The 24,612-nt window shown below is 33.8% G+C and overlaps 1 protein-coding gene across 1 annotated transcript in view; it reads left to right on the top strand.

The window, feature by feature from the left end:
- Dh31-R (Diuretic hormone 31 Receptor) overlaps positions 1 to 24,612 on the top strand; it is a 545,747-nt gene that overhangs the window by 395,603 nt on the left and 125,532 nt on the right. Inside the window, exon 6 of the mRNA XM_089636652.1 lies at positions 7,590 to 7,716. Within this exon, the coding sequence (XP_089492778.1) occupies positions 7,590 to 7,716 (127 nt within the window). The remainder of the gene's footprint in view (positions 1 to 7,589; positions 7,717 to 24,612) is intronic.

The following is a 24,612-nucleotide window of genomic DNA, read 5'->3' as shown; positions in this document are numbered from 1 at the left end:
TAATGTACATGTATGCACCTACATGCATACATGTATACACAAATACATACACTTACACTTATATAATGTTATTTGTCTTATGAATATATTGTTTTATGGTTTTATGCAATTTTAATTTTTTCAGGTCTTAAAATACTTCACACAGGATATAAAGCATCACAAATAAATAATTTCGAAATTTTAGAAATAAGAGAACATGTTTATAAAAGTAGATATAATTAACAAGAATTTTTTTTATAAACTCTCTTTTAAATATTTTCCCACTTAACTGGTCTTTCATATTGTAATTCCTAATTCTTATAAACCCAGCCTACTCTTACCCCTCCCCCCTCCTTCCACTTCTTTTTTCCAATTGTAATCTATATTTAATTTTTGACTTCGGTGTATACTTCGTTCATGAAACATGTATTGGTTGTATATAATAAAGTGATATTAAAAAAGTTATTTGTTTTTTAATAAAATAAAGTTTAATAGGATAACATTATTTTATCTATTTCCATTGTATATCAATGCATACGTACATAATAAAATGTAAACATTATATTTATTTATTAATTGGACAATTTGCATAGCGCCGCTTTTGTGAGATATCACCTCAGGGGCGCTATATTGTAATAATCTACCTTTATATATAGATTTTTACTCTCCTGATGAAGGTGTATATATATTCTAACTTTAAACTTTATTAGATACAGTAACAGTTTTAGGTAAAGAATTACCACCAGTTGGAGTAAAATTTACACCTTTTAATTAAACCGACTGTTAATCTCATCGCACAATTACCCTCCTATTATCCATAAACACGGGTACAGTTAATCAATATGTAATAATTTATTATTTCAGTCAACTTTGTTATAACTATCTTTAATTGTTGTGACAAACTATACGATATTGATTCAACTTATAGACATTGACGGTTGTAACACATATTTAAGCACTGCAAGTCTCCTATGAGCAAATTATATTAGGCACCATAACAGTTAATATCAGTGCCGTGGAAGAAGTGCCGCCCGCAGGGCCTAGCAGCAAAAACCCGCGGAGCGGGTTTTTAACTGCTAGTTTGTTAATATTGTTTTAAATAAATACACATTACAATTTGTGGTTTTGCTCACTAAGTTATTCCAAAAAATAAAAATATTCATCATAGACTTGCAGAAAAAGTCTATAGATGTCGTATATTAAAATAAAAATATGATATTTTTATCTAAGACACTGTCTAGATTGCATTTAGTTTGAGTTGAATCTTGCGATGATACATAAAGACAACAGACAATAAAATATGCGGTGAGAAAAATAAAGGCAATTTCCGTAGTTCTTATTCGAAGTATGATACAGTTAAATATGATCGAAAGAGATAGGATCCAATTAGATCAGTTGGTAGAGCGGTGCCCCGGCAAGGCAAGGGTCGTGGGTTCGAGTCCTAGATATGACCGTATCTTTTTCTGATTTTTCTGTTGCAAATATTCGTTTAGAAATTGCTAATATTGTCTTCAATAATTAAATATTACAATTTGAGCTTTTACTCACTAAGTTATTCCAAAAAATAAAAACTTCATTATTTCATTGGAAATTAGGGTTTTGTCTTGTAATATGTAGCCATCTTCTCAACAAGAAATATATTTTACCTATTATGTACCTACCCATAAGCATCTTCGTATATATCTTAATGTTAAGTAAGTTACATATTATATTAAATAAATATATTTGAACACGCTTTATAAGAGCTGTTTATTATTTTCACAAATCTCATTGAGAACTTTTCAACTTGAAATATACTTTTGCCTATTATACACCTACCTATAAGTATTTACTGTTTACCTTATCAATTTCAGTTACATACATTTTTGTACATATTTTTTGGCATTTCAATATTGTAGTAATTAAACAGGATCTCAATTTGCTTTGTTATTTACATGTTTCTTATACTATAAATATCATATGTAAAATCAGAAAGGCGTTAATTAAATAAATAAATTTAAACAACAACGGATTTTCAATCAGGCGGACCGCCTTCCCTTGCACAGAATCGAGTAGGTTTATCAAGTATTTTGGGACTCCAGCCCAGAGGTAACCCCCAAATTAGATTGTTGGGCGTGCTTGAGATTTGTAAAGGGTTAGAATCTGGTCACTATTGAAGAATCTAGCCTTGTGCTAGACTCCCAATTTCTTGGAAGCCACATTGCCATCTTTGGAGCCACAGTACTTGAAACTATTTAATCATCCACAAATAACTGAACTGAAAACTATTTATCATTGAAAAAGACGATAATAATAATAAATTTAAACGAAATATGAAACAGAAAAAGAAAATAAAAAGGTAACGGTCGCAACTGAAAATCAAACCAAGGATTTCTGTCTTACAGAGACATCACCTCAATTCATTCAACCATCGTGACCTAATTATGTACGTAATTTTTGTCGGTCTAATATTTAAAATTCGATATATTTACAATATTATCTTCAACTAATTTTACCATATTTTTGGCTGCTATTTTTTTGAATGATCACATGAATTATTGTTTGAAAGTGAGATCGACAAAAATGACGAAAAAAGTTGTAAAATATGTGTCTCGAAGTTACCAAAACAGAGTTAATTTATTTAAAATTTATGATAATGCTGTAATATGTGGCTTGAAGTTACCAAAACACAGTTGATTTACTCACAACTTATGAAAATGCTTTAATATGGTGGCTTTAAGATACCAAAACACAGTTAATTTACTGACAACTTTTAAAAACCTATAATATGTGGCTTGAAGTTACCAGAGCACAGATAATTTACTAACAACATATGAAAATGCTAAAGAGTACTAACCTTTATTTTCATATACTAATAAATATAAAATAATAAGCGTGTTAGTGACACAGCAGATTCATTCAAGATTTTCCTGGTGAAAGATATCCATTTACAATCGAAACTGAATCAAACTGACCGGATCTAGTCAGGACTCTTCTCCACTTCCTGTTCTCAGTATTCATCCCGTTCCAGCAAACCTACAGCCTCACAATACATCCCGATATTGGGGATACCATAACTCCCAATCACACCATGCGGGACTCTAATTAATAAAAATAAAATTTGACACTGACTCGAATCTAGTATTACATTCAATTGACCATGTCAAATTATTTTTTTATTCCTGGAACATCCCGTACTTATTTCCCCCTCTACTTTCGCATCGAACATAATATTTCTGAAACGTCGTTCCTTCGTTCATCGGTTTTATGTTTCCAATCCTACTATCCAAGGTTTTCCAATAAGAGGTGTTATTTTGATATTCAATCGTAAAAAATCAATATTTTCGTTACTTGTGTGGCACGTAACGCTGTCTTGTTGAAAGTAAACGTTGTCCAGATCAATACCATCCAATTTAGGCCATAAAAAATCATTTATCATCTCTCGATAGCGCAATCCATTCACCGTAACTGTTGCTCCAGCCTCATTTTCAAAAAAGTAAGGTTCAATGACTCCGCCGGACCATAAACCGCACCAAATAGTCACACGTTGAAGATAAAGAGTCTTTTCAACAATAACTCTTGGATTTTACGAGCCCCAGATACGATAATTTTGCTTGTTGACGAAGCCACCGAGGTGGAAATGTGCCTCATCACTCAAGATGATTTGCATTTGATTCACTCAAGTGAATTTTAATAATTTCAATACATTGTTGAAGCATGTATCGTTCCATTTTTATCAATGACGTAGTTTTTACTTGTCAAATGTCAAAAAAATGACTGCTTCAAAAGTAATATTTACCGAAATAGCGGGCTATTTAAAATAACACCTCTTATTGGAAAACCCTGTATTATACAGTATAACAAATAAAGCGATCTGTTGCACCCGACCGTGAAAAATAAGTGCTTTAATTTTGCCTCCATATTACACCAAGTCAATCAATCCACATGGAGGTAATTTTGTATTTCTTCATACAGTCATGTGATATTTTTAACATCTTCCCGACCTGTTTACTATGTCTTGCGTTATTGGTTATTTATGTTACCCCATTCTTTAATCTTGCAAAGCGATTCCATAAATAACACACTGCATCTGGAAAACACCCCTGAATAAACCACGACTCATAATAATATTTCCTAACGGCTGTTCGCTTAGTATTTCCGTCGCGGGGCGGACATTCTTCGTAAGGCTGTATAACATAGCGGAACGTAGAGTCACGTGATTGCACCCAGCCGGATGTACGTTTCGGGTACGTAGTTTCGCAGCACAGCGGAGAAACTAACGCCATCTGATGAATATTAATAGCGCCATATACTGCAACGTAAACGTAAAACGTATTACGAACCATCTATTAAAGCTCTGCATTATATGAACTTCATATTAATTACTCTAGACAGTCTTGTGGTAAAGTAGAAATATTTCTTCATCTAATACCAAAGAAGATTTTCATCAGCAGAATACGATATTTTGATCTTAATCAAAAAGCACATTGCTGATGGCTTTGTACAAAATCCTTAGTTTTCCAGATATTAACGTATTAATTAGACAAGACCCGATGAAACCTGAGTCGAAGCGGAACTCGGTCACCATTAGAAATATTAATAAATAGCTACAAACCTGTTGAATACCAAGAAATGTATCTGAAATGTCGCTGAAAGATACAGTTTTCATCCCTTAAATACCCGTATAATAAAGTTGACTTCAGACACACGAATACGCCCAAAACACCCCTCTGATCGTTATCTCTTCAGTGAGAGATGCAAACAACTGTTTTTAATTACTTTCATTCTCCAGTAAAAAAATCATCTCGCAACAAAGCTGTTTTTTCTATTCTTTTCACAGAGTTGAACTGAAGAAATGAGATTCATTAAATTTATGAATTTATCGTCAGGTCTAAATAAACAAAATCATTTAAAAGTATCGTAATTTATCCAAAAGATTATTGTAGAGAAATTTTTGTGAGAAATAATTTTAAAAATATTTTTTGTAAAAATATATACGAATTTGAAAAACTACTTTTAATGCCTTGTGAGCTGATTTTGTCTCTCAATTTCATTTTATTACTTAGATTTTTAAAACTACTTTTTGTCATTTAGGTTTTTTGAATCACAATATCTTATATTAAATTTTTTTTAATCTATGTATTGTGTGATATATTCATATTTGTTTTAACTGAAAAAAAATTCAAAATGTCAAATGTATGTGATTTGAATGCACCAAAACGATTCAAATAAATCACAAGGAAACCCTTGATTAATGCCCTATTTCAATACGATATTGACCAAATTCGGGATCTATGGTCAGTTAGCACAGTCGATGATTGATAAGAAATTCCGACAAAAAAGCCCACCAAATGTCCTTGGCTGTCAGTTAAATTTGATGACTGTTAATGTACGCAACTTTATTAATAATGTAGTTTTTTATGCAAAATTACTGCTTTATTAATGAACTGGGCAGATTAACGAAGTTCGTAGGATTGAAAGTCGTTACTTATGCGATCAATTAAATCCGTTTGAGTGTGAAGAGACGAAATTCAGACATTGGTTTCGTACATCTCGTATTATGGCTAAAGACCTCATTAACAAATTACCAACCTTTTTAATGCCAGTAAATAAATGCATATTTAGGTTAGTATTTCAATTCAAAATTACCATTTTATTAATATTTTTACGAAAATATATGACGTTTAATGATTCAATAAACGTCATTAATGTTTAATGATTGAGGAATGTCAAATTGCTCTAGTGTTGCCAGTAGATATTAATAACTTTACAATATCGGATTATTAAGTGGAACTACTGACAGATTTGTAGCGATTTAGCTAGCATGGTTGAACTATTGATACGCCTACCGATATAGTATTGCAAATCGATATACGCTGGCAATTCTGGCAGCTGGCAAATGAATTAACGTCGGATGGTTAAGTAAAAGTAAAAAAATACTAATAAATTGACAACGTCAAATTTACATAATAACTTTAACGTACATTGACAGTCCACATGTACTTTTGACAATAAAAATAGAGTTGATTAGTTAATGAGGTCTTTTGTTATGACTAACAACTTTATTTTCTCGAAGTTGGAGCAGAATCAATTAATTTATTTTCGATCGTGTATACGATTTCTTTTAACTTATGGGCGTAGTTAATTCATCTCGATTCATTATTCATCCAGTTATTTTGCATAAAGAACGACATTTTATCCAAAAAGTCGTGAATATTGATAGCTTATCCGACACCTTTGAGGCCTCAAAGAGAGTCTTTTGTCTACTGACTGTCGGAATCATGTTTTGACCGTGCTCGGGAACATTGCAAACTGACAATAGATGATGGGTTTTGTCAACATCGTATTGAAATAGGGCTTTATGGATCGGTATAAAAACATCGGTAGTTACGTATATCGATCCGATATTGTAAAGTTATTGAGTTCAATGTGCTAGACTCCCATGTGGGAATGCTGTCATTTTAATACGACTTCCAGTATTTCAATTGAAGATGTTCCGAGGAACTTTCATCATTGATTTCTTCGGCAACGGTGCACAGCCCAGAAACACGCTTTACGATAGCACACCGTTGATGTTCGCCACATGATAACGGGTCGCTTCTAAAATGTGTTCTTGTACGTTGTGTAAGAATAAGTTGTGGAATGATCTGTCGGTCTTTGTGTTTCCTTCCTCGTATAATTTGGGTTTCCCTACTCGTTATTCACTCCTTCCTTTCCTCAATAACCCCTTCAAACAACATCTCAAAATATGACGTAGATGTGATATAATATTAAGCCAAATAAGCCTCCTGCGTAGAGTTAGATGAGCTGTTTCACAGAATTTGAAAAGTTAATCACATTTCAAAGTTAATTATATTAATTAGTTAGCATTTATATAACTTTTGAACATTTATATAAATGCGGACCAATGTAGGACCCTTGGGGGACACCAGATTTTACGTTGATAGATTTTGATAAGACACCGTTGATTAAGATTACCTGATTACGGTTAATAATGTAAGATTCAATCCTCTAAACAGGTAACTATGTATACCAAGTAGGACGAGCTTTTTCAAAAGAATTCGACCGAAGAAAAAGAAGACCGTCTTTTCATGAATCCGTGCTAATTCGGTGTAATGATTGTGGAAATAGCCGAGTATAATTGATCGAAGGCATTTTTTTTTAGAACTTTGCTTAATTAGAACGCGCATAATTTGGGCCCTGCATATACGTATTAAGCGTTTGGGTGACAAACTACGCTATAATCTTTCTCAGGAGAGAGGGTCAGGATGGAATATACATTTATTAAATAATATCATTTCTTTGCATGTGATCTGTCACTTTGACAGATGACAGCTGCGCAATTGCGGCTCTCCGTTAATTAAACTGACCCCCTCTCCTGCCGTTGGTAATTTTATTTATTTGGTAGTTTCCAAATAAAGCCTGGCTAGCAGATCACAGCGCATATCGTCGCCACGCCCACACTTATAATACATCATATTTTTAGGTGTGATTTTTGTGTGTGTGGTCTGTATGGGATTGTTTGGCGAGCAATATGGAGTTAAATTAAACGCTTTTAATTTATAGCGTAATATTTCACCCCTTAATAGTTGATGTTGTTACATTGTTGTTCAATATTGTTCATATTCCAGATCACTTCGCTGTGCGCGCATCACTCTTCACATGAACCTGTTTGGCTCCTTTGCGGCGAATAACGCCCTCTGGCTCCTGTGGTATGGAGCCGTCATTCGGAGGCCATACGTCATCGCTGAGAACTCGGTGAGTTGAACACCCCGATCCTGTTCATTAACCTCATGTGCGCCAACCTTGCCTATCAGATAATTAAAAATATACTTTCTTTTGTGGGATTTTTTACCTTAAAAAATCACACGCGGTTGTCAACAAAATAATATGTCGACGCCCTTGGCGTGCCTTTGTGATGATAAGGATTTAAGGAGAAAGAGTTGAGAAAAACCGTACCAGTATAACGAACGATTCAGAAGCGAAGTGACATTTTTAATGTGTTTGACCAAAATGTAGATCGTTAGCATAGAGAATTGAAGAAAATCATCGTTTTACTTTTGTACAAAGCGCATCGACGACAAACAAACTGCTACCTTTTGTTTATTTTTAATATATTACATAAATTCATTTAAAAAAAATAATTTATTTAAAATTAAATATACCAAAATTTCCTCTTAAATCATAAGATTTAAGAAGGTACTTAAACACCTACATATATTTGACAAAACACATATTTCTTAAATTTCAAATTAGAAATAATACATTTTTTACAAAGAAACATCATTACCATAATATTGAAAACATAAGAAAAAGAGAGTCTAAAAAACAAGGATTTCACATGTGAAAAAATAATCTTTACTGAACCATTAAAATGGCCACCATCTTGAAACGGAGGCGGAACATACAAAAAAATACAGAGAGAAGAAATTTTAAACGATCGAGCTAAAACAAGACTTCGCTAAGCTATATCAATAATTTCCTTTCGTGATTATACATTAGCATTTAAAAAATCGAGCATGAAATGTTTTTGAGGCCCACCATAGTTTTTTTTACACTGTCATTGAACTTTTGTGGTTATCTCACGAAATGGCCACACCAAAATATTGAATTAATAAACAATATCGGTTTCCCAACCCTTACCTCGGCTTAAATAAATAATTCCCAATAATTACTCTGCCAAATGATCTGCGAGGTTGCCGTGAACTGGCACTTTTGTAATATTTGAGGTTTTTAATGTCCAGTTTAATTTTCACGGGGCAGTACGCTTAACGTTTGGTCTGACCCATAAATCTTTACTTCCAATCCAGTGGACTGAATTCGGGGAGAAAACATAACGTGAAGACGGAAACCATTCTCACGCCCGGTTTCATGCTCAAATCGTTTAATTTGAAACCGTTTTCGTGAATAATAGGCTTGGTGGTTAGATTGTGATCTTTCGTTTGAAATTTGATACATAAATGCTGCCTCGGGTAGGCGTACAAATTGCGGAGAGTTTGTAATTTGGCTTTGTTTTACATAAAACTGAAGATATCGCCGATTTTTACGAGCGTGTATTTTGGATGCGTAGATTTTTAATATTCCTGCGCGTATATTGGCTAGGTCGAAGCGTGGAAGGGTGAAATCTGAGGGATTAATCTAAATGTATTTTTCCTGTTATGAAGTTTTTGCGATATCGAAGCCATACAATTATCACAAATTGTGTCCCAAAGGAATATTCAGAAGGGGCATAGATAGTGGTATACATTTATAAGAATATTTCAGAGTGAGAATATTTGTTTTGGGAACGTAGTCTCAAAACAACTAAGCCTAACTCAAATATCCATGTTTGAAAAACAGGTATACTATTGAAACTGTTTTGTAGGATCAGAATGCCAAAACTGAACAAATTAGGGAACGAGTGTCCAAAAAGTGTTCTGTCTATTTTTATTTTTATGTGAATACCACGAGAATCCAAAATGCTCCCAACCGTCTGGAGCCAGAGAGATTATGGCATCCCCAATTTGGGTATGATGTGAGGTAGTGAAGAGGGGAAGAAGATAGGAAAGACGAAAGTGGGGAGGTACCTGGCTATTCAGATCTGATCACAAAACACGGTTAAGGCCATTCAAGCAATGTTTCAATACTTAATGGTGGTCTTACACCAGGGCGGTACTGATAGTATCTTCGAATCTGGAACGTGACAAGTTGATAAATTGTTCGATAACACAAATTCATCAAATAAAAATTAGTTTGGCCCTCTGGGATTTGAATTGGCGACCACGGAGGTCGTCAAATATTTCAAATTTAAAATGAAATTAATAAAAAAATAAAATTGTGAAAGAACACAAATTATTAATTAATGGTAGAAAACAGCCGTCCCACCCGACTCGAGTGCCAAGTTTACAATAAATTGACTTCTTAAATTTCAGCGATGTTTTAATGAGTTTTCATAAAATTATGCTCGGAAACAAACACCAGTGTTAATATTATTTCTAAATCAACCGGAAATATTTTGATGAACCCGAAAATCGTTCTATAATTATATTTTCCCTAGACTGGTGAGCTTAGCCAAGATTATCAAATAGGCCCGTTGGGAACCAAAGTACCAAAGGAAATGTTGAACTTATCTCTGAAATTGGAGCTGTGAACGCTTCCGCCAAATTAGAATATTAACACTTTGATCCAATAATCACAATTATTTATTACTCACGTCATTTACTATTTGAATCCATTTAAGATTATTTATTTACACATATAACTAATTATTGTTAATTTTTTCTTTTAATGATCTTTTTCTATTTAAAGTTTTAATTTTAATTTGTATTAACTCCAAGCTCAGTCAATTGTTTCTCAGTAGACTTAAAAAATAAACAATGTAAGCAGAAGTACCTATGCGTCAATTTTATTGCACCCGCAAATGTTCAGATAAAAATGATAACTTTTGTTTTTAACCTCTTTATTTTTCTCTCTTGTATTTCGATATGATTTCACATTTTAAATTATTCCATGCAAATTACGCCAACAATGGATCAACACAATTTCAAGTTCAAGATGGCTATCATTTATAACACAAAAAACTTACGACTGACATTTTTTCACATCTCCCTCTAATACCTTAATAATCTCACCGCAGTCATGTCCGAAAATTCCTTTCAAATATTTTTTATGATACTAAGCCTACGTCCACGAATATTATAAATAAGTTATAATCGGGTAGTTTGTTAAATCCTTTTTATATTAATACTATTGTAGCATATTGTGGGAGGTTATTGACCAAAAGACCTTCGTAGACGGGCCGCCACTCCTTGAAACTATGTTGTTTGTCACACTTATACACATTGAAATTAAAATGTTGGTTGCGATACGCCACTTCTAGCATAGTCCGCGTTCATAGCCTGCAAACTTCTATAGTTGCGATGAGAACGCGCCGGCTTTCCCACAGCTTCTAGAACTGTCGGGCGGCTCCACCAAGGCACGTGCCTATATAAATGCCGCGCTCTGCGCCACATAGTCAGCCTAGTAGTCACTCGCTTTCAGTGCAGCATCTGAGTTACAGATTAATTGAATATCATTTAATTTCTTTCATTCTCGTACATCGAGTTTTTTTTCATGTTTCCAACAAATAAATTTCATACATTGACTGTGACAAGATTTGTGAATCATTAAAAAGGAGAATTAGGTATCATAAGTATTAGATAATATATGTTTTCAGGCGAGGAACAATCCTTTAACGAAAAACAATCAATGTTTAAAAAATACTGTAACAGCAACACATCATGAAAAATCACACAATCACACATCAGATCATAAAAAATGAGTAAATCTCAATTGAAATGTATCAAATAAATTAATTTTCGAATATTTGAAATATCTAACAAGTGAAAACATATCTTATAACTCACAAAAAACATATTTAAAAAATTACTGTAAAATATATATTTTTTAAATGGCTTTATAGTTTTATTTAGACATAACATTATGATACAAATGATGATGCATATAAAATTATTTCTAGTTAAAGTACCTATTACGTATATCCTTACAATGCCTTTGTATTTTTGCATGGGATAAGAACAGTGAAGATAATGTTAGTAATTTTTAAATTGAAATATGAGATCGATAAAAATTAAAATAATTAAAATGTCTCAATAGCTCAATTAGTTGATACGTTGGGCCGGGTAAGACTAGAGGATTATGGTTCATGTACCAGTTGCGACATTTACCTTTTTATTTTTTGTGTCTTTAATTAAGGCGCGGTACATTAGTCGGTCCGTATCCTCGCTACGTACGAGATTCCTCGCTCAAATTTAAGCAGGCTAAATCGGCCAAATAATTGCATATTTTCAACTCACCGCAATTTACGTAAATTGCCTAATTTTATCAGTATTAATATTACATATGCATTGAACAATGAGGAATGACGATGTTATTGATTGATAATTGTTCTGAAATAGTCTAGTAAGGGATTTGAAAAATTTAAAGCTAGTGTCAGTTAGTTAGTCATAATTTAAAAATAGTGCACTTGCACGTTCAATATGAGAGGTGGGTTTGAGTACCGCCGCCCCAGGAACCATTTATTCCATAACCAAAACCTCTGCCATAGGTCACCGCAAGTGGTTTGCTAAGTTTTGTGATTTAGCAGGTGTTCCCGGGTTCATCGGTGAGGAGTGTTCAAGATGTGCCTCCCCACCAGCTGCTTGGCTTGCCAGATCGGGAGAGGCTGGTTTGGGAAGACCTTTAGACTTCTCCAACTGATCTCTCAACCCACCGCCTTGCGCCGCAGTGGGAGGGATATATATATTTTTTTTTTTTTTTTTTTATTTATTCTTTAATATATTTGTTAAACAATGGTATAGTATATTGTCCTCCACGCTAGGAGTTCACCTGTGTTGTGGAGGACTTTTTCAATTGTAAAGTTATATAATTCTAAAATAATACAGTGGAGTTGGTTACACAGAGAAACATTAAAAATTAAAATATAAAATCGATTTTTCCATAGTTATGACAGTAGTTTTTCCATAGTTATTCCAAAAAAGTGAAATATAAAAAATTAAATATTAACAGGATTGTAGCCAGTTCCATATGTGTTTTTTGTATTCTGTAAGATTAGATGTTTTATATTGTGTTGGAAGTGAATTGAATAGTTTTATAGCCTGGAATCTGTAGTGTTTTTGTCCAAAGGATGTGTTGGTTTTTGGTATTAGTAGTTGGTGTGCATGTCTTGTTCTGGTATTGCGAGAAGTTTGTGAAGTTTTAAATGTGTTTAGGTTCTTGTAAAGGAAAGTAAGTATTTGTTTTGAATAAAGTTTTTGAATCTTCAACACTGGGAATTGTTTAAATATGGTTGAAGTGGGTGTTAGTATTGGTACTTTAAGTATTACTTTTATTAAGGTTTTCTGAGCTTTATATAGTGTGTTAATGTATTTTTTACTGGCATAGCCCCAGGCAATAATGCCGTATTCCATTATAGATTGTGCTATTGCGAGGTATATATTCTTAATATCAAATATGTTCAGTATATTTCTCACGTTTTTGAAAAAGTAAATCAACTTGTTTATCTTTCCTTTAACCGATTCAATATGTCTGTCCCATTTTAAATATCGGTCGAAGTATATACCAAGATATTTGATATTTTCGGTTTGTGTGATTGCAGGACAATTGCACGGGGTGCTCGCTGAGTGACAGGAATGTATTTTAAGGTAGATGTTTTTGGCGGGTTGGCCTCTCGAGTTTATGCTAAAGGTTATGAATTTAGTCTTATCTATATTTAAAGTTAATAAGTTAGAGTCAAGCCATTTTTTTGTAATATTTAGGCCAACTTCAGCTTTTGTGATTAGTGTGTTCCAGTCAGTGGCCTTAAAAAGTAACACAGTGTCATCAGCAAAGCTTATAATTTCCCCGTCTGTTTGGAGGTGACATAGATCGTTAATATAAATAAGAAATAGGATTGGGCCAAGTATGCTGCCTTGTGGTACTCCGTAGGATACTTGTTCCTTGTCACTACATGTGTTTTCTATTGAAGTATATTGGGTGCGATTTTCCATGTAGCTTTCAATTAATTTGAGTTCTGTTCCCGTGATTCCGAAATATTTAAGTTTATTTAGCAGGTTTTGGTGGTGAATTGTGTCAAACGCTTTTGCCAGGTCTAGGAATATTCCAAGGCATTTTTTACCCTGATCTATATTTGTTTTGAGGAAGTCTGTTACTGAGGCTATGGCATGTGAGGTACTCATATTTTCCCTGAATCCAAATTGATTTGGTGATAGTATGTTGTTTTTGTTAAGAAAAATTAAAAGGTGGTTTTTGATATGTTTCTCGAGAATTTTTGAAAGCGTGTTTAGAATTGTGATTGGTCTGTAATTATTAATTTCTTCCTTGTTTCCTTTTTTATGGATTGGAATTACTTTGCCCGTTTTCAAAATAGTTGGGAACACTCCTTCTTTAATGGACCGATTTATAAGTATAGTAAGTGGGATAAGAAGTGCTGACTTTATTATTTTTAGTGTCATCGGTGATATTTTGTCGCTACCCTGAGAGTTTGTGTTTTTTAGTTCGTTTATAAGTTTTAGTGTTTGTATTTGGGTAATGTATGGTATTTTAAAGGAAGAAACACTAGTGTGTGTATAGTGGTTTGAGAATTCTGGGATATCGTCATTTGTAGTGATTCTGTTTGCTAATACCTTGCCGACGTTAGCGAAATAGTTATTCACAAAATTACATACTTTTAGTGGTTGTTCTGATGTCTTAATAATCTCGTTATCTATTTTAATCTCGGTTATGGAATCGCTTTTCTTTGAAGATGTGTGGGATATTTCTTTTAGGATTTGCCAAACCATTAAGTTATTCATATGTCAGTCGCTCCTGGACATACTGATCCCTAGATTCCTACCCAACCCTCATACCTTTTATCTTCCCAGAACTTTCTTCCTTAATTTAAAAAAGGAATCCCCAAAGATGACATAGGACCTGGGGGAAATTATTTTCCTCCTGTGTGGGGTTAAATTTTAAAAAAATACTCCATCGAAACAAAAACTATTTAAAATTAGCATCCTCGCTTAAAGCACCATGCTGATGGAAGTGGGGACCTTTATGAAAAATAAATTCAACGTCAAATAAACTAATGTCGTTTACATTTTCAAACCTCACAATGATAGTTGAAAGCATAGATATACTAGTCACGTAGACAGAAGTTTGGTTATACAAAGAAAAACAAAACACATTTCTCTATTAAAATCATAGACAGTAGTGAACTGTTGCTGATATCTAGGCTTACTGACTATGTTCCAAGCCGAGCTAAGTTCGACATTTCAAGCCGAGCTTAAAATCAACTGATATTCCGGACCTAAGAGATTTTAATATATTAATTTATTTGATGATCAGATATTACAATGAGGAATATAAGCTTCAATAAGTTTTTTCAACACTAAATTGAACAAAAGAAATGCTCTTTCAAGACGTATAAAATGGATTCTGGATCATTCAAATGACCTAAAACGCCCCAACCGGAGTTTTGCACCACGCCACTAATTCATTATTCCCATTCTCAACACAACATTAAAATATAATTAGCGAACCATTAAGTTACTATCATGGCACGAAAAGCTTCAACGCCGAAATTAATACGCAAAAATGGTTCCAGAATATTTATTGTTGTATATTTAAAATGGGAGTATTTAGCAAGAACGGTTTGCTAATAATGAGTGAATAATTTACAATTCCCTAAAGGAATTAATACAGTTTCATTGTAATAAGAATCTATTTGACCCATTGACGTCATTTTGACGAACTAGAACCAAACCACGTGACCATATTTTTGGCACCAGGGTTCTAGAACGCTTCGAATAATTTACCACATTAGTCGTACGTTGAACGCCGAAAAGCGAACATCAAAACAACAAGACCCTGCGCAGAAAAGTAAAGTTCGCTAAAGTAAGGCAACGATTTGCACCGCAGTCTATTGTGGAACTTTTCAGCGCAGGATTAGAATGTTCGTAGCGCCGCTAAAAATGAGTGAGGTGGGTAAATTATAATACATTTTAAGTGTCTAACTAGTAATAGTGTAACAAAATAATCAGTTTTGGAAACAAGCCTAATCTGTTGTTCACCCGTTTTGGGAATAGTAGTGCAGTTTTTTACTCAGCCAGCAATATACGCGCCATTGTAAAAAGGACCAGTAAATCATTAGCAGATTTTATTTGCCGACTAAATGGTGATATAACGATGCGAGTTGCCTGTATACTTATCTGTTTGTTTCCCTTTCTTTGAACCCGCCAGTCTATCAATTTTTTTATGATTTGAACATATCCTTCTACTTTTTCATAAAAAAATATGTAGTTTTATTTTATTTTATTTTGTCAACTCCTTGGGAGAGTACCTACGCCACCTACTATGTTTATCAATGATGTAATTTTCATTAAATGTTTTTGTTACGATAACTACTTGTACTCGTAAACGGAAAAAACTTGCTGATTTAAAATATTACAAATTTATTAAGAATATCCTCAAATTATTCGTTATCCGGTTAAAAACACGGTTATCAATAAAATACCAATGAATTGTCAGGATGTCAACATTTTCGCATTGATATTATTATGTACGAGTATTTACTAAACGTTTAGTAGGGAGTGGCCTGCAGTCCCGTTTTTAACTGGATTACCCATAATTTTTTAAGAGATATTCAATAAATCAGCAAAACCCATTTTTCTCCCTGTGTGGCTATCGAAATGAAAAATAAATTATCGTTGGAAGTTATGTTCGTAAACTAAGAATTGTGGGTGGTATCAAGAAAACTTAGAGAAGGAATTAATATCACAGTGAAATAAAATAAAAATTGATAAAGGGCTATTTTGCGTTTTTAATACAACTATAGTTGTCTCGATTGTCCCACTTCGTAAATAAAATTGTTACTTTTGACTATGTAATGACAGAATTATACGAGAAGGGTTATTCAGAGTTTTCAATACAACTAGTCTTTTTTTAAATGTATTTTATTTGGTGACCGGATAAATCATCAAAATGAAAATTCATCACATCTAAAAAAAGTTATATGAAGTCATGGAAAGTGATGAAACTTTATTAACTGGGTTAAGTAGGTTAGGTTAGGTTAGGTATAAATATTTTTTTTTTCATCGTTTCTAATGATTTTATGTCACTTTTTAAAGGTGTGTTGAATTGTCACTGTGTTGAGTTATCATGGAACCCTATTTAGACTTCACAACATTGAGACATAACCCATGAAAAACTGCATGAAAGACTTTTGGCTTCCTTAACATTTAAAGGGATTTCATTGAACATTTTGAAACCTTTATAATAAATATTGTTTTTTGTTGCCGATAAATTTGTCTTACGAAACACAAAATCGTTGCAGCTTCTCGTTGGATAGCCATTGACTGTTCTATTAATACTAACACTTTTAACACATAATCTGGTAACATTTTATTTTTTTACTTATATATACATAATAGGGTATTACAGATTTTCACGGCCAAAAGTATTATAGTGATTTGTTTTTGGGGTATTATGCCGGGTGGCGCCACTTCCTTAGCCAACGTTTCAACGTTGGACACTTTTAACATATAATCTGGTAATTTTTTTTTTTTTACTTATATATACATAATAGGGTATTACAGGTATGATTACAGATTTTCACGGCCAAAAGTATTATAGTGATTTGTTTTTGGGGTATTATGCCGGGTTGCGCCACTTCCTTTAGCCAACGTTTCGGACGCAATGCAGTGTCCATCATTAGGGCACATGTGTAATCTAAAGTATTTTTTTTTGTGTTTATGGATTCTTTCGTAATCCTCTAACTAGCTAGGGCTTATAACAATATCCTTTCATGTGTCTAACTAACTAGTACTGCGGCTCATTTGGCCTTATTACTATTACCATCTGATGATTTTATTTACTTGACTGATTTTATGTGACATTAATGAGTATTATGAGGAAAAATTCTTAACTGGATAAAAAACCTCATTAATCTAAGGCTGTGGTGAAATGTGTGTTATGTATGAAGATGTGTTATCGTGTGGCCAGCTCCAACCCTCTAAGAGCTAACATTAATTTATAATTTTAAAGTGGTTTTCTGCGTTTAGTTATGGTGTAGCCGTCAATTACCGGATACCAATTAATTAATCTATCCGTCTTATTAATTAGATTCTTACAAGCCCGTTCAACTTCGGTGTGGTAAAGCTAGCATCGAGCCAGGTTTAAGAACGTTTTAACTAAACAAACGCCATGGTAATAAGTTTTTCATTCTTCAGACCTTACGCGCCCCGAAATATTTACACCACGTTTGTTAGTAAGGCTGTTATTATATAACTAATGTATATATGATACTTAAGGCTGGCCGCATACATACGTTTTCCGTATTCGATTTACGAATTCGTTTTCCGTATTCGGAATTCCGTGAGACTAGCGCAAACGTTCGTTTTTCTTCATTCGGAATGTATAAACGTCAGAACCAGTGTTGCCAACAAGGGCAATATCGCCATTTAGGCTACTCAGAGCGAGAATCGGCGCCGAAAAAATCTAAAAGGCGACTGGTCGCCAATTAAGCTACTTCAAAAACATCAATTTTAAACATGTCCCGAAATTCTCTAGCCACCCCCCCCCCCCCCCCCCATGAAATTTATTTTTCTGGGGACAAATTTTATATTTTCTAGAAATTCTCTAGCCACCCTCCCCACGAATTTTTTTTATTTTCTGGGGACAAATTTTATTTTTTTGAAATTCTCTAGCCACCCCCCCCACGAAATTTTTTATTTTCACGTAAAAACATCAATTTTAAACATGTCCCACCTAACAGCAAATTCGGCTACTTTACGCTACCTTATGTATGAGAAACGGCGATATTAGGTCAAGATCCGTTGGCAACACTGAATTACGAATGGAAATTTCCGTACGTTTGCGTCGGCACAAACAAACTGTATGCAATAGCTGCGTTCCACATGACGTCATTAGGTTTTTTCCATTCGTTTTCTCCGAACGCGCCGGCTGGCATTCGGAACGTGCGTAAGGAATTTGTTCCGTTCGGAACTAAAACGAACGTGTGCGGCAGTTAATGTATTTTCTACTGATTCCGTGCATTCGGATGTCCGAATACGGAAAACGAATTCGGAAATCGAATACGGAAAACGTATGTATGCGGCCAGCCTAATAGTTTACTACATAACTAACGTTTAATTCGTAATAAACCAAACCACTTTGTTCCGACATTATTCTTCACTTCTACCACAAAAAACCATGCATAATGCAAAGCTCGTAAAAGGCATTTCCCTTGCATACATTTACCAGTTCCAAGATTCCACAAATTACAGTGCAATTTACGTTGACACGCGGTATAAATTGCATTCCATAGAATGGCCAGCCGTTCCACGAGTCATAGAATATTCCACGGATCATCATTGATTCCACATTACTTGACCATTCCGGCGCTCCCATTGTCCGGTGAAAAGGAATCCCGTCCACCAGGCGAGCATACTGTATCAGGGTATTCTTTTGATATTGAATTCCACAAAATAAAATGCATTTTCTCGGAATTCCAAGCTTTGATGCGCTTAGTTTTTCTCGCCACACAGATATGATGGAATTTACCACTGTGGCTTTACCGCTGGTATTTTTCTTTTGAGCTTTGTAAAAGAGAGGTCTTCTTGTTTGCATCTGACTTAGTTAACTAACCTAAGCAGGTCGATTGACCTATCTTTCTTTGTGGGTTCGTTCTTCAATGCGCTTGAAAACATTCTTTATCAAACAAAGAACGCATTATAATTTACCATTGATTCTCAAAGTGGGTGGAATATTCAGGGCGCGTTATTTACCTCAAGGGCCAAGGGAAAGGGCGTTGAAAGAAGAAAGTGTTCTACATGCTTTGTTTTCTATGAACATAAACTAAATAGATTACAAGCGATCGATTTTGGATACCGCAAGCCTCTATCAATGTATTTTAAACTAACTAACTAACTAACTAACCATCACGCCGTTTCCCCGCAGGGGTAGGTAGAGAGGACGGACCACCAAACAACACACACACTTGGCACACACTCCTTGCCTCATTCACATTTCTTGATCTTACTCATTACGCTTACATCAGCCTTGCACTCTTTGCGGATCTCCACATTCCTCTCACGATCATACATGGTTTTACCACACATGGCCTCAGGGATCTCATTTCAACAGCATTCAATCTACTTTCATCCTTTCTTTGCCTTTCATCCTTTTAAACTATTTGTTCATTTATTTATAATAATAATAAAAATACTAAGCTAATTTACTTAGCGCCCTTTTCGTGAAAAATCACCTCAAGCACGCTGTAAAATAGACTTATATAAATAGACAAGCTGAAGTCCCCAGCGTTGACCGGGCTTTACGCAGACTTTACTCTTGTTTTAAAGATTAAGTATGTAAAATATCATCAACATCGAAATAGAACTGTAGATTTGTCCGCCCGCCCATCACAGGGTACAGACACTCATATATACATAGAGTTAAATGTAGTCCTAAAAAAATTCTTCCAAGGCATTTTGCATCAATATCAAGTTCTTAGTGTAAAAAAGGGACATCGTTTTCCTGGAACAAAAATTATAAAATATTTTACTATAAGGAAGTAAAATTGCTTTAAAAGCTCTGGTAAAATTATACGGTACGCTGAATAACGTGAGATTCTTGTTTGTTCATCGTAATGTTTGAGATTCCTTTTTAATAAGGGTATTAAAAGAAGCTCGCAGGCGTTATTATTTTATGACGGGAAGCATTCCAGACAAAGCATGCTTTATGATTTTGCTATTTTACATACGAAATATTATACTGATTATAATATTATCCGTAGAGATGGGAATCTCCTCACACAAAAACATGCTGATTATTCAAACGTTTTAAATTTATTGAAGCTTAAATTCTGCAAACGAGTTTGTTTTTAATAAAACCCTTATTCGCAATACTGACTTTATATACGGCACTTTTTTGGCACACCAGAAGAAACCTTAGTTACAGGTACCCTCATATATAGTTATTTTTAAAATTTGAATGTTATCTTAGAACCCCTCAAGTCAAGACAAAATAGTATCGTGTTAGTTACAACGTATCATATATATTTACTCTACACGTTTAAATGCAAATATATAGCTTAGGTCGTGTTGTTTTACAGAATTTTAACAATTCATTCGGTGTTTCACGACGATTAAAGTTACTTTCAATAATTTTTCGACGATATTACACGTTTTTCAAAGTTTTTCGATCATTTTCATGTTTTAGGACGATTTAACACATTTTTCAATAATTTCCATGATTTAAGATGATTTATCACATTTTCAAGGTTTTTCAATAATTTCTAAAGCTGATTTTTTTGGTCTGTGAAGGTTCTATTCAAAAGGTCTGTTATTATTTCAGTTTTGTGAATCATCTGGCCAAAAATTATATAATAATAGAACTTCCACAGAAATTATAAATCAGCTTTGAATTTTGATGAATTGTTCAAATTCTGTGAAACAACCCGTCCTACGTGTTCCTTCTTTCGAAAACTGTTTACATATTAAGCCTGACCATGGTATAGATCGAGTTGTATAAGGACGTGTCATTTAATACCACATATGGCACAATGTGACTCAACTACTATTGACGTTTCGTGCCGAATATGGCACATCGTGGTCCGAGGGATTAATTCCTCTAACTTCACTGAAGTAGCTAATTTACAAAATGTAATATCTAAACAGAGTTAGAACGTTAACACAGAGTTAATGTGCAAAATAGGAATATGTAACTAGAGTTAGTATGAAAAAAAGGAATATGTAAACACAGTTAATATTTAAAATTGGAATATGTAAGCAGAGTGCCTACAAACAAAAAATAATGTTAATATGTTGAGTGACAAACAAAATATGTTAATATGTTGAGTGACAAACAAAATATCTAGAAAACAAATAAACATTTATAATGTAGATGTTTGTACACTTAACAATATAGAAATTATTTAATATTTAACTATTTTTCGCAATAAAATACTTCATTTATTGATGTTTTTTTTATTATTACCAAATTTTATTTGTAGGATTCAATAATATTATTATTCAATTTAAAAACAAGATATGTTTTGTAAATATTGCTAAGAATTATTTATTTTATTATTGAATAAATTGATAAAAAAAAAACTTTAAATCAACAACAAAATACATAAATTGTGTTTTGTATAAGAACGGTTAAATATTAAATATCTGTTTAATCAAAATGTTTTCTTTGTTTCTATATTTGAATTTTAAATGAGCAAATTAAATATCTTTGAAACATTTTTTTGTGATAATTCTTAATTGACCAGTTAGTAGGGATATGGATTAACTTGATTGACCTTAACAAATAAAAATCCACTGGTACAATTTAATTCCATCAATGCTGAAAATAATATTCAACATAAAATATATTAGATTCATTGCTTTCAAACGTCCGTACGTAAGAGTTATGTATCATATCCAAGTAGGAAACTCGCACCAATGTTAACCCAATACATAATATTATATATAGGTTGAGAGACCTTGCGAGTCAAAAACAAACCCGAAAATTCTGCTTAGCTTTCAAAAGTGAATAACAAACATGCCACATGTCATCCGCTAGGTCAACACGTAAATCACGATCATTTTCTTCTGAAAGTTCAATCCAAAAATATCCAGTAATAAGGAGAAATCCACCCTTAACCCTCTGGATGCTAAAATTTTTAAGCTGTTTTGTGCTAAATTTTAGATTACCTAGTGGAAAAGGCGATTCATCAGCCGATTGCAGGTTGTAATAAAAATTGCATTGATAAGCTAATCGACCAAGGCGCGATGCCAATTTAGCCACTGACCGGTCGTGATTAAAACAAGTTTGTCTATTTCATTACAAACAATACTCAACTCCTCATTGATCAAGACCCTCGCAGGTAAAAAAAAACAAATATTTTTTGACAAATCTACGATACATTAACTAGATCATTAAAAAAATTAACCATAGAAAACTGTTTTTACTGTTTTACCAATTGATTTTTTTTATAGGTTTGGTATATATATTCCAGAGTGGAAGATACTACCAGTATCGCCCTGGTGTAAGACCACCATTCAGAATTGAAACGTTGCTCCAAATGGCTTTAGCCGTGTTTAGTGACTAGATCTGAATAGCCAGGTACTTCCCCACCTTCCTCTTTCCCTTCCCCACTTACCTTCAGCCTCACAATATCCCCCAATTGGGGATGCCATAGTCTCACTGGCTCCAGACGGGAGCAGTTGGGACTCTTGTGAGGTATTCACCATAAAAAAAAATAAAAAAAAATATCAAAAAATGTTAAAGATTACCTAAAAAACAGTGAATAAGAACTGCACAATATTTTTCTACATTTTTAGTGAAACGACGATCGTCGTTGGCGATTTCCGAAAATTTCAAACGATTTTCAAAGCGAACTGTACGTAAAAAATTACACTCTGCCGCGAAGCGATAAATTTGATCTGTAAGAAGCAAGGCCATAGTAAAATTTTATCATATATGAAAGCAATGGCTATGGAAACAAAACGGCGTTCTTTTGACGGAATGGGTTAATATTTGCTAAAACAACGTTCATCGTTGAAAGATGTCACTTATCCAAGAATAACGATACATAGTTTACTAGCATCTAGAGGGTTAAACTTCATAGGCGCATGTGCTTGCGGTCGAGCCCACATTTTCCTAGAAAATACTTGTAGTCGCTTCTCGAGCTTTTCCAGAACAAACATTCTTTCGTGGCTTGAAAGTTTTCCGTATTTCCGATCCGAACCGGACAGAAAAGGGAGGTTTATACCAAATGCCGGATCAGAAAGTTAAGTCGGTCCTTACCATGGCGACACGAGAAGGGAGGAATAGAACCGGGAGATAAAAGCTAGAATTATCTCAATTTATTCAATATTTAAATCGTCCCGATGTTATGACAGTCAAGAGCGTTAGCAATGAGAAGTGAGATTTAGTGAGCAAGAAATTATAAAATATACATAGTTGGGGAAGGGCGGAAATATTAAAACAATGTTTGGTATAAACAAGCAGTTATTTAATCCATACGTAATGGAATTTGATGTTTTAATAGTACACTAGTAGAAGTGGGGCCTTAAATTTTAACATCGCTCGTTCAACATTTTATTACGACAGTTAAATTACTTTATACTTAGATAGTTACATATGAAATATTATTTTTAAGAAACAATGTTAAATTTAATATATTTTCGATTAGATCTTCAATAAAGTAGTTGTTAATAATTTAAAGATATTTTTATAGAAACTTAACCACAGAAATTCATCATGTTAAAACATAAAATATCTGAAATGCATATTATACTCTATTGACCAATGTTTAATTAATGAAAAGTTTTACAAAACTTGTTTTTACATTAGCTCCACACAGGAGGCGCTGAAAAAAATGTTCCCTCAGGGCCTATGACATCTTTGGGGATACTATGTAAAGGGTCTTTTTAAGGAAATTAAATGAAATGAAGTTCTGGGAACGAAAAGGGTATTTAAGAGGGGGGGGTACGGATGTATGAATCCCTACCTCCCACTGGGGTGCGAGACGATGTTTCGAAAAGGTCCTGCTGTAGAGGTCAAAAATTCTCCCTCAATCAATTTCTCCTGGTCCAGTCTGTCACGCAGTTGATGGGCAAACGCAACTGTCAATAAGACCCGGACAAACCTTACCCCATAAGCCCGGGAATCCTTGCTAATTCACCTTGCTAAGTGACCTACGGCACAGGTGTTTGTTAACCAATAAATGGTTCCCGGGTCGGCGGTACCCATACCCGCCTCCCAAACTATTAAATGCCAGCGTTCCGCTTTCATAAATTTATATAAGTATTTTCATTTAATAATAATATGTCATCATTGAAGACAATATTAGCGATTCTCAAACGAAAATCTGAAACAGAAAAATATCGATCGCAAAAAAAATAAAATAAAAATATGAGGTGAGTAAATGAAGATGGTAGTTCTTAGTTGAAGTATGATACAGTTAAATATGACCGAAGGAAATACTGTCGGATCAGCTCAGTGGTAGAGCAGCGCCCCGGCAAGGCTAAGGTCCTGACTTCAATGGCACTGCAATGCGACTGCATCTTTATTAAATTTTTGTTTCTCAAATTTTCGTTTGAGAATCGCTAATAATGTCTTCAATGATTAAATATTATAATTTGAGTT

The sequence above is a fragment of the Hesperophylax consimilis genome, chromosome 10 (assembly GCF_061612785.1).
Source record: "Hesperophylax consimilis isolate HC1 chromosome 10, BYU_Hcon_1.0, whole genome shotgun sequence".
NCBI lineage: Eukaryota > Metazoa > Arthropoda > Insecta > Trichoptera > Limnephilidae > Hesperophylax > Hesperophylax consimilis.
Note: the sequence above shows the minus strand (reverse complement) of the source record. Positions and strands in the feature narration are given on the sequence as shown.